This window comes from Falco cherrug, chromosome 2 (assembly GCF_023634085.1).
Source record: "Falco cherrug isolate bFalChe1 chromosome 2, bFalChe1.pri, whole genome shotgun sequence".
In the NCBI taxonomy this organism is placed as follows: Eukaryota; Metazoa; Chordata; class Aves; order Falconiformes; family Falconidae; genus Falco; species Falco cherrug.
In genome coordinates, this window is record NC_073698.1 from 70,522,831 (window position 1) to 70,537,417 (window position 14,587).

The following is a 14,587-nucleotide window of genomic DNA, read 5'->3' on the forward strand; positions in this document are numbered from 1 at the left end:
CCACAGTAATAGCCCAAGAGAACTTGAACAGTGTTGGTTGGTTGGGAATTGTATGTACTGCTCCAGTAGTATATTCTAAAAGCCTTCAGACCATTGCTAAATATGAAACTTTGCTTCATGTTTAAGTAAAGATAGATAATGAGCTCAGAGTATTTACCGTTTTTTACTTTGGTTTCATACTATCTAATCTGCAACACACCTGAATTTTTTCAAAAACCAGGAAGTACTATTGAATATGCCCCAACTGAAATGTGTTATACTTAAAAAATGCAATTTGTGGTTTTACATGAAATAACAGCCTGTTATGTTAAACTTGTTCTCAGCTACTTTGTGATAATCTAAAATGATCTGGTTTGCATGACAAAGAATCCTGTGGTATTTTAAAAAGTATTCATGTTCTTCTGCAGCACTATTTTTCTAATTTCTAGCCACTGGTTATGGAGTTGTTTCCAATTGGATTTGCTTACCGGTGGCAATGGAAACTGTCACCATTAATCAGTAGAAGGTATTTTACTTGAGCATAACTGGTTTACAGGGTTTGTAGAAGAAAGAATTCAGTGTCTCTGCTATCTTCCCTCCTCAGTCTCTTTTTCTTCATCCCAGAAGAAACAGGAGGTACAATGTACACGGAACAGTAGCTCCATTAGCAGTATGGTCGCACCAAGGAGGAAGAATTCATTGTGTGTTGCTGGGTAGAAGTATTTCACTGCTTTTTGTAAAATCTATGCAATCAACCTTTCAACAGCATTTGAAACCATGTATCTATGTGATTAATCCCGCTGTTTCCACTCAAAGAAAACCAGATTAGTTTTTTTCTTTCAATCACTAATAAAGCTTGAACTTTCTGCAAAATGTAATCAGAGTTAAGATTCTGCTGTCAGAGTTAAAGCAAGTGGTTTTAGTCTTTGACCAGGAAAAATGATCATTTAACTACTTTGCATTAGCTCCTCCTTCCCTGTCTTAATGATTTCAGTATGAATAGCTTTGCAACAAGGAATACAATGTTTTACTGGTACAGAGGAGAGTGTCTGTAAAGAATTGTGATCTTTTATTGAAAGAAGCAAGAGGGGGTTTTATGTGTCTTGCACTCTTAATGATCTTTCCTCTGATCCACTGAACCTTCATATTAATTTCCAGCAGAGGGAGTTATGTGAAACGAAGATGAATGAATCATACATGGCTTTGTGGTATTAACATACAGTTTTATGTTTTGGACACTTTGTGCACAGAAAAAAAATGGCTTGTTAAGATGGATAAAATTTTCATATGACTTGACTTGGATTGACTATGGGAAGACATACATCGTTATTTCATGACAATAATCAATTTTTATTAATAAATTTGTAAAAAAAAAAGTTTGCTTATAATTAAAACATCATGTATAAGACATGGCCTGAAATGATGTTTTCCATCCAGTGGATTTTTTTTTACGACTACTTAATGTATTGCAATTTGATTTTTCTCTAGTCTGTCCCACATTTGACTTTATTAAAATCCATGAAGCAGTTTAATCATTTATTTCAGCAGATGCAAAAGTCTAGGCTTAAGTTTTAAGTTTCCTAGCTTGTGCTTCTCGTCTGCATTGTATTTCCAGTGGGTTTATTTCCTGAGGTGAGAGAAGAACATTTTTTTTATCTTGAATGCAGCCTACACCCAAGCAATTTTGTAGAGTACACAAAGCAGAAAACTTGTTTGTTTTCAGTGCAGCAGTGCAACCAAGCAGGTGAACAAAGTGCTTCTCAGATTGGTTTTGCACAAGGCTATGTCTTTCCTGCACATGGTAATATTTTATAAAATTACTGTTTCCAGAATAGCATGTGCATTTTAGAAAGTGTGCTACTTAACAGAAATAAAATCTATAATTGAATTTTTTTTTGACCGTTAGTGGCTGCTCTAGAAGTAATGCTGAAATAATTTCTCTGCTCACCGCTCCTGTAAGAAACAAGCAAGCTCCGCAGCATTTTTCAAACGCTTTTGCCTTGGACTGTGAGGCAATGTAGTGTGGTGTTTGTTCTTTTTTTCCAACGCCTGTATGTTCTGTGCAAAACTGCTGACCTCGGGCTCACTGACTTTACCCAGGGACACTCTTTAGAGAGAAAAATGTGCTTGTGCTGAATCTAGAACTCACAAGTTTGAGAGATATATATTGAAATAGATGCCAAAGCAGGAAACATCAGCTGATGTTATTTTTGTCAGTTCTTCCAGCCAGTTCCTCCAGCCTTCCTTTCTCGCCTGTGGCATGGAAACTAAGCTTCAAGGACACTATTTGAATATCCACCGGTACTAGCATTCCCAGCTGCACCCAGCTTCAGCTAGAGCCTTTCATTCTGATAGCACTTATGTAAGGATCTTCACTGATTTTTAACCTGGGCCTGATCCGCTCGTAGCAGAGGTACCCACTGACTGTAGCTGCATGCTGCAGCTACCTGGCCAGCTCCAACGGCCTGTAGCTTGCTTGAGGGAAAAACCTGGAGAGGGCCAGTCGCTGCCTTAAACCACGGAGGGTGGGCGGAGGGGAAAGAGAAGCCAAGGCAGAAAGCTCCACGGTGAAACAGCCCTGTAAACAGTTGCTGGTCTGAGCCCCGCGCACCTCGGGGTCCCGGCGGCCGGCAGCCCCTCGGGGGCCCGGCCTGCGCTGGCTGCTGTGGCCCTTCAGCTCAGCGCCGCACCCCGCCCGGCAGCTCCCCGGGCAGCGCTGCCGGCCGGCCTCGCCTTTGGCCCCGCGGCTGCGGGCGGGTCCTGCGCCGCAGGTGGCTGGCAGGCCCGGCGGGGAGGAGTGAGGTAGGGCTGCGGGCAGGTGGCTGCAGGTCAGCGGCTCCGCGGATGGGCCGGTGCCTTCCGACTCGCTCCCCGTCGCCTCCCGGGCGCTGCCGCCCGCGGGCTGCCGGTGTCCGGCGGAGGGCCGCCGCCTCGCTCCTCGCACGGGCCCCAGGTGAGCGAATGCAGCGCGGAGCCCCGCCGCCGGCAGCGCGTAAGTACGTCTCGGCGGAGCGGCGGGAGGCCTGGGCGGCTGTGCCGCTCCCCGTGTTACCGGCGGCAGCCGGGGAGACTTGCCGGGACGCGGCGACAGGTGCCCGCAGATGGAGGCTGCGGGGGGCAGCCTCGCCGCAGGCCGCTTGCGGCGGGCTTGGTCGTGGAAGGGTGAGGAGGCAGAGCCGCCTGCTGCGCCTCGGCGGCAGCGCTGGGTGCCTGCGGGGCTCCCCGCTGCCTCCTCGCCTCAGCCCGCCCGCCGGCCCCTCCGTCCCTCGGCCCCCTCGCCCCCCTCCGCCGGGCTTTCGCCGCCCGCCTCAGTCCGCCGGGGGCGGCGCGGAGGCCCGAGGCCAGCCCCGCACGCCCGCTCCCTCCCGCCGAGCCGCGGGCGTCGGGCCGAGGTGGAGCCGCTGTCGCCGGCGGGGGCGGGCAGGCTGGCGGGGGGGGGGGCTTTGCCTGCCGTTGCGTTCTGCGGGGCCGCTTTTTCTGAGAGTACGGCGAAGGGAGACGCTTAATCTGAATCAAACCCGGCGTTTGACTCCGGGGCCGGAGGCGGGCCCGGTTCCCACAGGCAAGAGGCTCCCTCGCCGCCGTCCTTCCCAGGTCTGCGGGCGGGCGGTGTGAGGGCGGCGGCGAGCGGGGCCGCGCTCAGCCCCGGCCGGTGTTCCGGCGTTCTGGCCCCAGGAGGCCGCGCCTTCCCCTCCCCCGTTCCTCGGGTGTCCCGCAAAATGTTGACGGATCCTGCGGCCCGACACCCTCCTTAAACCTTGTAACCTCTGCCCCTCTTCAATACACTTTTGGACGTGAGACCTGAAATACTCGGGTCATTTTTTCTTATTGTACTAGCTTCAATTGACAGACTTTACCGTCAATAGTAAATTTAGCGTATTGAATTTTAGTTGCTACTGATAGATCTGAGGTCACTGTACAGCAATCTCTTCAATTAAAAAATGTTTAAGAGTGCGATGAAGTTTTGGTTGTGAAAACATCGTCCTGCCAGTTTTGCCATACAATTAACTGAAAAAACCACACATACTTTATACCGATATAAACAGTATTTTATATTTTCTGTACTATTTTAAAAAGTGTATTTTATATACTTTATATTTTATATACTATATACTTTATAAAATACGTTTGCATATTTTCATGCTAGTTAGAAACTTACATTTTTTCTATAGTTCATTTAATTGTATTTAATTTGCATAAAATCATGCATGTCTTAGGCTTTATATGTATGTAAATACCAAAGCAATATAAATATCAGCTTGAAGCGTGCAGTGGATCGCACATTACATTCTTTGTCTGAAAGTAAATTGTTACTCCAGGTTGACACGCACAAGATCTTTCAGAAGTTTTACCTGTTCTCCTATTTTTACGCTATAAATCTAATTAGCTCCCATAAATCTTCTTCAGTTGGACATCATGTTCTCTACTCAGTCCTGTATATTCTCATGTATTTGTCATCATTAAAAAGTTCATTTGCTTTATCACTCACATACCATTAGGTTCCAAAAATAGTAACCATGCATCAAAGCCTTTTTGATACTGATACAAGGCTGTGTATCATTTTTGCATCAGAGTAATTTCTCATTCCTTATATCACCTGCCAATAAACACTGGGGCACCAGTGCTTTTCCATGCAACATGATAGGGATTGTTTTTATGTAAATTTTAAGTGGAAGTGAGCTCTCATCAGCAGTTTCTACAGGGCAAAGATTAGATTACAGGAGGAAAAAATGTAACGTTATTACTGGCACTTGCCTCGTAGCTCTTTAATCATTGAAAGAAGGCAGTTCCGTGGCAGGAGTTGGCTTATCATTAAAGGAAAGGGAGCAGGTGCGTTTAGCTTCATCCAGTGATGAAGCAGGAACTTTCTGTCATTGTAGTGATTGGTAGTTAATTTGTCTATGTACGGACTTCAGAGTTTATAGACAGTAGAAGGTCTTGTTTCTTTGCTTTCACAGTGACTTTGTGAACTTCTACTGTGTTTTTAATTAAAAACGTTTTCTTTAGCGTAAAGTATGCTTGTGGATATACAGAGTCTGATTCTTCTCTTGAAAAAGAAAGGTAACCTGCGCAGTAATGGCTGCAGTGTTGCATCTGAGGTTGCTTTATAGGAATATGTGTGCCTTCTGCCCACCACTGAACTGTCCAGGGAAAAGGGCTCACTCACTTGCGGCCTGAAGCAACACTGACATCCTCTGCTCTCCCTTTATGCAAGGCATTAACAGCTGTAAGTTAAGTTACTTGGCTGGCAGATTCAGTATTTATAGTCGTGGTGGAAGAGTACCAGAGGAGGAAAGAGCGAGCTCCGTAATAGCAGGGACTGGCGCTGGACTGTTACTGAGGAACTGTAAACATGATAAAATTTTGGAAGTGTCTCAGGCAAGTATTTATTGCAGTAGCAAAGCTACATTTCAGATTCAGCAGGACTAAAGTGAAATCATCAATGTCTAATGGCACAGGGACAAGTTCTCCCTGTGTTTGTGTGAAGATTAATAAATGGCCATTGTCTTGTAAGGCATCCAGCCATTCCACTCTCGGTTTCAGATATGTGTTGCCAGCACAACCAGTCTCTGACTGGGGCATGATAACCAAACCATGCTGTGGTTAGGGACCCTGCAGAGCACTTGCTGCGCAGAAAGTGAAGGTGTCTCCTAAGTCTGTTTTTACTAGTGTCACGGATCTCTTGTACGGTGCCCTGCACAGCTGGAGTGCATCAGTTCTCTCGCCCTCTGAGGTCTTGCTTTTTAACAGCAAGGACTGGCTTTGGCTCATTAAATGTAGTGTATATCCAGCAATGCACAATTGATTTATCTTTCTGTTTTCAGATGCCTACAAGTGCCTTTCTCAGACTGTAGGTGCTGATGAACTTAATGTGTCTAGGTTGTATCAGTCCAAAATACTAAAGGACATCCATTTGAATATGGAAATCTTTGTTGGAAGGCAGTAGAACAAAAGGCTGTACATGCCAGGATTGTAACCTACTTGTATTGAAAAAGCTACTTCTTTTCCCAGCTTTGCATACTCTGAGAGTTAACAGTCACAGCAGAGGTGGAAATTGAATCATAAACCACTAAAATGTAATGTGTCCAAGGTATTAAATATACAGTTTTCTCTTACTGAGAGATTTATTGTTCTGTGTTATTAAAGAGAAAAGAGAGGCTATGTAAGAAGGTCAGGGAAGGAGACCATTTAGTTACTCATTTTGTTATAGTGAAATATCCATTCATGGACAAAACTGCCCTTTAAGGAGGATGGCTTTATCTGTACCGAAGCATTTGTGTGGATTGCTGCTCGTCCTGAAGTCACCAGAACTCCCTCAAAATTGTGTTTCTCCATCTTTCAGCTTTGGGTTTGATAAGGCTGCGTCCTCTCAGTTTATGATTTTGAATTGGCCAGTACTGGCACAAGTCCCTGCCCAGGCCCTTCTCAGTGTAGTACTGCTGCCTTCCTCACTCCATCACCCCACATGAAGAGGGCTAAGCTAAGATATGCTCATTAAATATGTGTCGTCTCATATAGTCATTAGTGGAAAGATCTTTCTAATTCAGTATGAAATTAGATTAACATTTTGCAAGTAGATGTGGATAAAACCAAGTGCAATGTAAGAGGCAAGGGGGTCTTTGCTCTGAAATACATTTAAAATGGAAGGTCTTAAAATGAAATATAAAAGTGAACAATGCAATCAGTACAGTAATTCTGGAGTACTTTAATTTTTGCTGTCTATAAAGTGTGAACACTGTGCATTGTAGAATTCTGAGTCTAAAATGCATACATCTGTTTGATGAGTTATAGCAGTGAAACTAAAGATCTTGGCAGTTCAAAAACAAGCAATTGGGTCTGTCAGCACCTGGGAAAATACAGACAGCAGTCTGGGAGTATAGCATAAATGTATTAGTAGATATTTCTGCGAAACCAGTCAGCAGCGGTGTTTCTAATGATGCTGAGACTTGTCTTGATTTCAAGAGTAACATTTTACTGTCTTCATACCTCTTGCAGGTCCCATTACTCCTGGTGCCTGTACTGTATAGCCTCAGCTGGAGCAAACAAAATTCCTCCTGGCAGTAGTAGCTTATCCAGTAGCTGCAGGAACTTAACGGGAAACTGTCTTAGAGCCCTTGAGACAGCAGATGGTGCATCTACTGTTGTAGAGCATGTTTGAAATGTACCTCGGGAGCAAGTTTCACTGTGTGCATTGGTAATGCCTTAAATTCTGACAATTTTTTAAATTATTCTAGAGGAAAATTAAGTCAATGACTTGGAGAAATATGTGTCAAAACAGGTATAACAGACATAGTGGGATTTGTTAGCAGTTTGTCACTACCGAGTCTTCATGATCTTGAAAGAGTCTAGCAAAGTGTAATTACAATAGTATTTACTTAGGGCAAACAGTTTTTTAGCCTGTCTGTTGGTGTTCAAAGAGAATGAGATAAAACAGGACACTGATTTCTTTGGTATTTCTTCCAGTACATTTTGTTTATCAGAATTCTCAGGCCTGTTGTTCTCTGTGCTCCCAGCTGCTGTAAAGCAGGTTCATCAGTCAGCCCTGGGAGTACGGAAACCCCACATACGCTGGTATGTACCTTCAGTGGTGTCCTCTACTATCTGGTTTTCTGATGAAGTCTGTGGATAAGCTAAGGCAGAAGTAGCTTTAAAAAAATCCTTCAAGGAAAATAACTTGACTGTTCTGAAGTACAACTTTTTCTTTTATGGATACATTTGTGGGTTTAGGTATGATGTGCAAGTCAGGGTTTACAAGGGAGACATACTCTTGAGAGTACACAGTTATAAAAACTGCTTCAGCTTGCACTGCTAAGCTGCGGTCTCCATAAATGGTTTATTTATTCTGTGGATAAAAATACACAATAGCTCTGCTTTTTTTAAAAAGCAAACGAGTTTATTTTTTTGAAAGTCGGTTTATTTTGAATGGCTTTTAATATTGCCTTCCTGAAAAGCTAAAAACTCAGTGTGCTTTGTTTTTTTATCTGTAGCCCGTGAAGATACTGGGTAGGGGAAACAAGTTGCAGTTTTACCCCTTTGTGTCTGAAAGTGATAAAGTGAGATGGGAAGATTACCCAGTTTCTCTTTCTCCATGTCATTCTTCTTTTATCACATCAGCTTTGGCAACTTTGCTATTTAAAGAAAAATAGAATAACAAAGGAACAGCTTCATCTTCGAACTCATTGTCTAATATAATGCTATCAGCTGCCTGTATTTTAGAATTATGGGTTTTATTCTACACATGATTAGCTGTCTTTCCTTCCTAAAATGGAAGAAGAAAGAAGCTATAAATACAATTTAACACAGAACTTAAAGGAGTCAGATGTGTAGATAAAAAGGCACTGTTTGCTGTCAAAATTAGTAACTTCTGAAATCTTACAGCTGTGACATTCTTTCCTTAACATGGGAATCAGTATCGCTAAGCTTTTTGCAAGGTATTAGGGATTTGGGCAGAAGCAGGGGCTGCACTCACCAGCTGACCATGGAAACGTGCAAGAGTTAACATAGGTACTTGGACAAATTGGAGGTTAAGGAGGGACAGATATTCGGTCTGTCCTTCTAACTACTTCTACTCCTAGAAGAAGAGCAAACTTCTAATTTCTGCAGCTATGGGCCTTCTGAGTTGGTACAGTGTTTAATGCATCACCACTGAGTTGACAGTTTTATAGCTGGGAATGCTGTGCAAAACATCCATATGGCTTAGGTCTCTGCTTGTAAGACTATTAAGCAGAGAGATTCTGAATTTACATCACTTTGTGTGCTGCTCTGCAGCAAAAAGGTGTGTAAGTCTGGTCTCATCAAGATCTGCTTTTTACTTAATGGTATGTTAGCTTCAAAAACTATTGTACAGAAAAAAATGGGAGAGGAAGAGAATGCCACTGCTTAATGGTACTAATCAGTGTACAGAAGTAGAGCACAAATGAAGGAGTAGGTGATGAGGCTTCTCCATCTGGTCTCACAGAAACTTCAGATTCGGTTTCCATCCGTCTTTTGCACTCTAGGCTGGTCAGGTAGTGTGCTCAGGCATGTTCTCTGTTGTTTTGAAGGAACTGCTCGTGCTAGTTTGGTAAGCTTTCACCTCGAGTTGACTGTTCTTCTCAGACCTGCCAACAGCAGAGTCTTCATTGGAGAACATCAGAACAGGCAAAACTGTGAAGATCTTTGGGGCTGGAAATCACAGCCCCCAAAACAGACAAAAGATTGTCCCCCCAGATCTTTTATTTCACATTTCTCTTGGGGGTGGGGTGGTGTTGAAGGTTTTATGAAAGGATAAACAATGTAATTTTTACAAATTTAAATGAAAATCAAAGCTGTGCAGGGGTAGTGCGTTGTTCAGAAAGTCTATAGGTGGCAGTATCATAATAAAATAGAGCTTACTTGATGTCTTTAGCCAGAGATCAGCCTTCAGTTCCTTCAACAGCATGCTGTGAACAAATATACAAAAGGGTATGAATCAAAAAGAGCAGATGGAAACTTGCTGGAGTTGGTCACTGTTTAAGCAAACAGTTAAAATAGGTCAATCAGTCTCTTAAATCTGTGTGTTCTCAGTTTTCTAAGCATGAATGAACATGCAGAGATCCTCCTTGGTATCGTGCTTGGTCTATTCAGGCCAGCAGCGGTAGCTGTATTTTGGTATGCTGGCACATAATCCAAGCACGAAAAAGAAAATGCTATCCTCATCAGTACTATTTCTCAGGCTTTTGAAAAGGAACTTTTGAAGAAAGACAAGTAAGTGTATTTCAGTGAAGTGTTCTGAATTTTCCTAGGTGGCTAGTGTCTTCAGGACATGGAAGGTAGACAGACTTTGAAGACCGATTATTTTTTTTTCTTTTTTTCTGAGAGGCATGCTTTACAATTTACGAAAGTGGAGCCTTTTCAGGTATTTTATATGTGGCTTCCAGACATGAATACATCCAAGTTAATTTTGAAAAAAAGACAGCCTTTTTTACAATAAGAAGGGTAATATTTTTCACTCGTGTCCCTCCTACTTACCGTTCAGGTTTATGGGAACAGTTAATGTGGTGTTCTGTCTTGTGTCAGTGTGTGCTATCATTTTTTCCCAGTGTGCTAATTGCTTTATAGCAGAAATGAGATATTGTTTTTCCACAGCGCAGGGCAGGGAGAACTATCAGACCCATTTGTCAGGGACAGATTCACTTACTTTCTTGTGCAGATGCATTCCCACCCCCCCCAAATCACTCAGCCTCAAATTACCAAAGTGAAGTCATAGACTGCATCTGGTCCATGGGTTTCTTGTTCTTCACTAGCCTGTTTTACAAGAAGATACTGTCCAGTTTACTGCGCTCAAATATTCACTTTGAATGTGTACTTCTCTCAAAAGTTATTTGATTCCAAATAATGGGAGCTATGGTAGACAATGTGTATGGTTTTTTTTATCTTGTAGGCTAGCTCTTTTTTACGTCTTTCTGTGATATGAAAGCTGGGAGAAAGTATGCTGCAGACTGTAAAGCTAGCTTATCTAATTGCTGCTGAACTGACTGATGAAGAGTGCTGTGATTCTTTACTACTTCAGCTTTTTAAAGTGAGGGAATAATTGTACATGGATGTTTTAAATTGATTGTGAAGATTACAGAGTTCTGGATAACATGCATCACTGAAAGAATGCTGGGGAAAAAAGTAGTGTCGCTGTGAAAATTATTTGTTCTTTCTGATGACTTCAGGTTCCTTTTTTTTTAATTACTTCCACAAAAACCCTTTGACAGAATGCCAAACCAGTGTGAATTAAACTACTTAACTACTTCTGCCTGTCTTCTATGTCACACTACCAGACAATCTTGAAATTTACCTCAGCAGCTTCTATGGGACTTCCATTTATTTGCTCAGAGATAGACTTGAAACAGGATCTCAAAGCTGAAATATGCAGGTAATATTTTTTTATTTACCCAGGAGAAGGAGGAAAACACTTGCTTGTAGTATTACTTCCGTATTTCTTTCTTTCATAAGCCAGCAAAATGGATTAGAGACATTGTACTTGGGTCCTGAGGGATAACAGAGGCATCTCTCTTAACACAGAGGCTTTTAACATCTTTAGGGATATAATTCCAGTCAACTGCAATAGGATTGAGGCACCTAACCTGAAAATCCCATTGTACATCTTATCAGCTAATGATTCCTTTTCAGTGCAAGAGGTGATGGCTCCCATCTCTATCTTTAAGCATTCAATGACTCTGCAAACTTGATTCTCTAGAACTATATACGTAAAGAGCGGATGCTCAGAGTGGGTACTTTTGAACTTTGGAGCACTGGGTGTGCCGTGTCTGTATCATAGCTCTGGCTGGGTAGTAGCTGTATGTGTGTTATTTTCACCCTCTTTCCTTCTTCACATGTCTTGGTTTCAAGGAAAGGAAATTTGTTTCTGCAAGCCAAGACGCAGCTGTCATACACCTTGGATATACCCCAGGTCTGAACAGTTTGGGTAGCTGACAGGGAAGATGCATCTATACTATTGAACAACACAGGGAATGTTCCTGAATCAGCCTGTCACTGATCACCTATCCTTTTGGGTTACTAGAACAGCCCTGGACACGGTCCTGGTTAGAAAGCCTTTTGATGGTTTCCAACAAGCAGTGTGGATGTAGTCACTCTCTTTGGAGGACCATGAGAGTTTAGCAGTCTGTTTTCAAGCCATTGGCTCCAGTGCCATAGAACAGCTCCGAGAGCATTTCATTTACAAGAACAGATGCATCCTGAGCCACGCCACAGAGGCTCCTAGGTATGGGCTAGGCTGTGTCAACCATTCCAAGCAAAGTGATTTTGTCCTTACCTTGAGAGATGTCAGTAGGTGAGGGTTTAGTTATATTAAGGAGGAGGGGAAATTGCCTCTTCTGTTTTGATGTCTTTTTTTAAAAGCACAGTTTTATTTTCTGTGCCAGCCTGTGGTGTATTTTTGTAGCACAATATGAATGATTTGTGTTTGATCCCACAGTTAGAGAGAGCACTTCCAGTCTGTAGGGCAAGAGAGGTCGTTTATATGTTGCTGTGAAAGGCTGTGGGAGCAAATGCTGAGCTTCTCACAGTCACAGCTGACACTTCTTTTAACACTTCTGAGCTAGAGGTAAGGTCAGCAGGCAGCAGGGTGCTGATAAGGGTAGGAGTTCACTGGAAGAAATAATATTAATCCAATTAACGCTTATTTCTGTCTTTCCCCCTGCCCCCCCTAAGATTATAGCCCCTCACCCAAAGATGATCTAGCACAATGCTGTTCCAACAGCTGCTGTAAGCAGAAGACATTCTGGGTATAATTGGCCTCTGTACACTGATGACTGATCACATGAATCTGATAAATTCTTATGACAGGGTTTGTGGCTTTGAGGTTCACTGTAGAAGCCAGATTGTGCCTTATTTGCTGTTAAGGCTTAATAGAACTGCCCATTGATTTCTCTGCAGCCAGGTCCCCCAAGGGATTTATTCATTCAGGGATTAAAATTGTTCCACGGTTGTCTGATTTGTTTAAAGATCATGCATTACTCTTATTTGGAGACAGTGACCTCAAAAATAGCTGAAACCTTCTATTATCCTTATGTGGAAGAAAAAGGTATACAAAAAAATCATATTCTAGCTAATGAAGGCTTTTATGCCTCTGCTTTTGTACCTCCCTGCTTCTGCTTGCTTGAGTCAAAAATGAGTCGAAATATCCGCCTGATGAATTTGTTTGGAGTGGAAGGAAGCCAAGAATTATTTAAACAAATGCTTTAGCTTGACACTGAGTATGGAGGCTTAGTTTACCAAGCTGGAAAAGTGAGTATCTAGGCAGTTTTTGTGAGGCTTATATAGGGTGTGGGTCATCTTAAATGTCAGTTCCAATCTGTGTTACATATTTGTAGAGGAGCATATATTGTGAATGAATTGACACATTCTCCTTGTAAGTTTCATGTTTCCCTGAAACAACTGATTAGGTCTGAGAAACCGTGGCACACACTGCGATCAGCGGGAAAGCCTAAGGGACTTCAGGAAATCTGCTTTTCTATCTGCTGGATGGAATTTCACAGGTACCTGCTTCCCCTATACATGTGTTCGAGCACCGTGTTGGGTGCCACGATGGCATGAAGGTAACGTGTCTGGTAAGCTGGGCTGCAGCATACGGTGAGGATCGTTCCTGGCTCCTGTGGAAGGTTGATGGAGTTCAGCACAGGAGAAGGGGGCCTTCTAGCACAGCTGCTGTGAGTGTTGGGTCCCGCTGGTTGGTGTGATGTGTGGCTGTCCCCCTGTCTGTGGCCTTATAGCTGTATAACAGGCTCGCTAGCTTCTTTTGGTAGGTTTGCCGTTATTAATTCTTGCCACAACTGTGAAAGAAAACAACAAAACCCACCTGAAAGTGGATCTGCTACTGTTTCTTCTATTTCTGCACAGGCATTTGGGAACACAGTAGCATGTACAAATAAAAGCATGCTGAGGCAAGTCAGAAGGAGGAATTGCAGCAAGGTCAGAATTGGGTTGTGACCCTGGATTCACTTCAGTTCAGGCTGTCAAAACTTAGGTCAAAGCCAGGCAATTTTTAATAAGTTTTAGCTAATATTAATCTGGTGATGAAGCCAGATCCAATCCTGATAATTAAAAAACAACCCAAACCTTGATTCTGGATGAAGTAGAATTCAGCTAAGAGGAGGAAGGCTTCTCTGAGCATCACTCCATATTCAGGGAAGTTTTTCCAACGACTATTCTTGCACTCTCTCAGACTCTCTGCTGCCTTTCCTGTATTGTTTTTTCCAAAAGCGTTCCTCCTTTCTTGCTTTCTTTCTTTCCCACAGAAACATCTCTGCTATACAAATACCTGCATTTTTGACAGCAATCTTAAGGGACATATCTGGCCCACAACATCTGTTGCTTCTTGCTGTGTATCTATAGATGATGGTTCTGTTGCTGTCATTATCTTCTTGGATAAAGAAGCTCTGTTGCATTTTACTCTTGCTCTGAATTATAGCCATTGCTTCAGTAATGCATAACTCAGTCACAACAATAACTTGGGTTATTAGTTTTCCTTTTGACTTATAGCTTGAAATTTAAGGCAAGGAAGATGATAGGACAAAAAGAGAGACATTTCTTTCCTGGAAACAAGTTTAAATCATGGGTGTGTAATAATTTAATACAACATATCTGATATTCCAGGGTCCCCAAGTGGGCTTCAGCCCTTGAACAGGCAAAGTTCAAAGTTTTTATGGGACCGAAGGCTGGTCCACTTCAGAGATATATGAAGCAAGTAAATGGTCAGGCTCCTCTCTGACATTTACAGTGAGTCCATAGTATATGGAAGGATAATGCTAGCTGGCCTACTCTTTTGACAAAATTATGCTCTTTCAGCTGGTTACCATCTCTTGTGTAACTCAGCACTGTTAGCACAAGCATATGAGGGTTTATATTTGGACTCTGGTGGAGTGCTTTAAGGAAATGCTATCTGCTTTAGAGTAAAAAGCTTGTTTCCACAATGTTTCTTATGGTGAGAGGATTTTTTAGTAAAAGCTAGTCCTGTGAATCCAATGCCAAATGACTCTGTGAGCAGACGGACTGTAAATTGTTTGTCATGTGTACGCAAAAGATTTGTGGTCAGTTTTCTTGAAACTTTGCGAAAATTTTCTCTGCAGCTCTTGCAGTG

At 42.6% G+C, this 14,587-nt stretch overlaps 1 protein-coding gene across 1 annotated transcript in view; it reads left to right on the top strand.

Moving 5' to 3' along the window:
- Window positions 1-2,823: 2,823 nt before the first annotated feature.
- The window catches only part of CRACDL (CRACD like), a 70,258-nt gene continuing 58,494 nt past the window's right edge, over window positions 2,824-14,587 (top strand). The window contains exons 1-2 of the mRNA XM_055702740.1: window positions 2,824-3,371; window positions 4,987-5,040. Of these exons, the coding sequence (XP_055558715.1) occupies window positions 2,824-3,371; window positions 4,987-5,040 (602 nt within the window). The remainder of the gene's footprint in view (window positions 3,372-4,986; window positions 5,041-14,587) is intronic.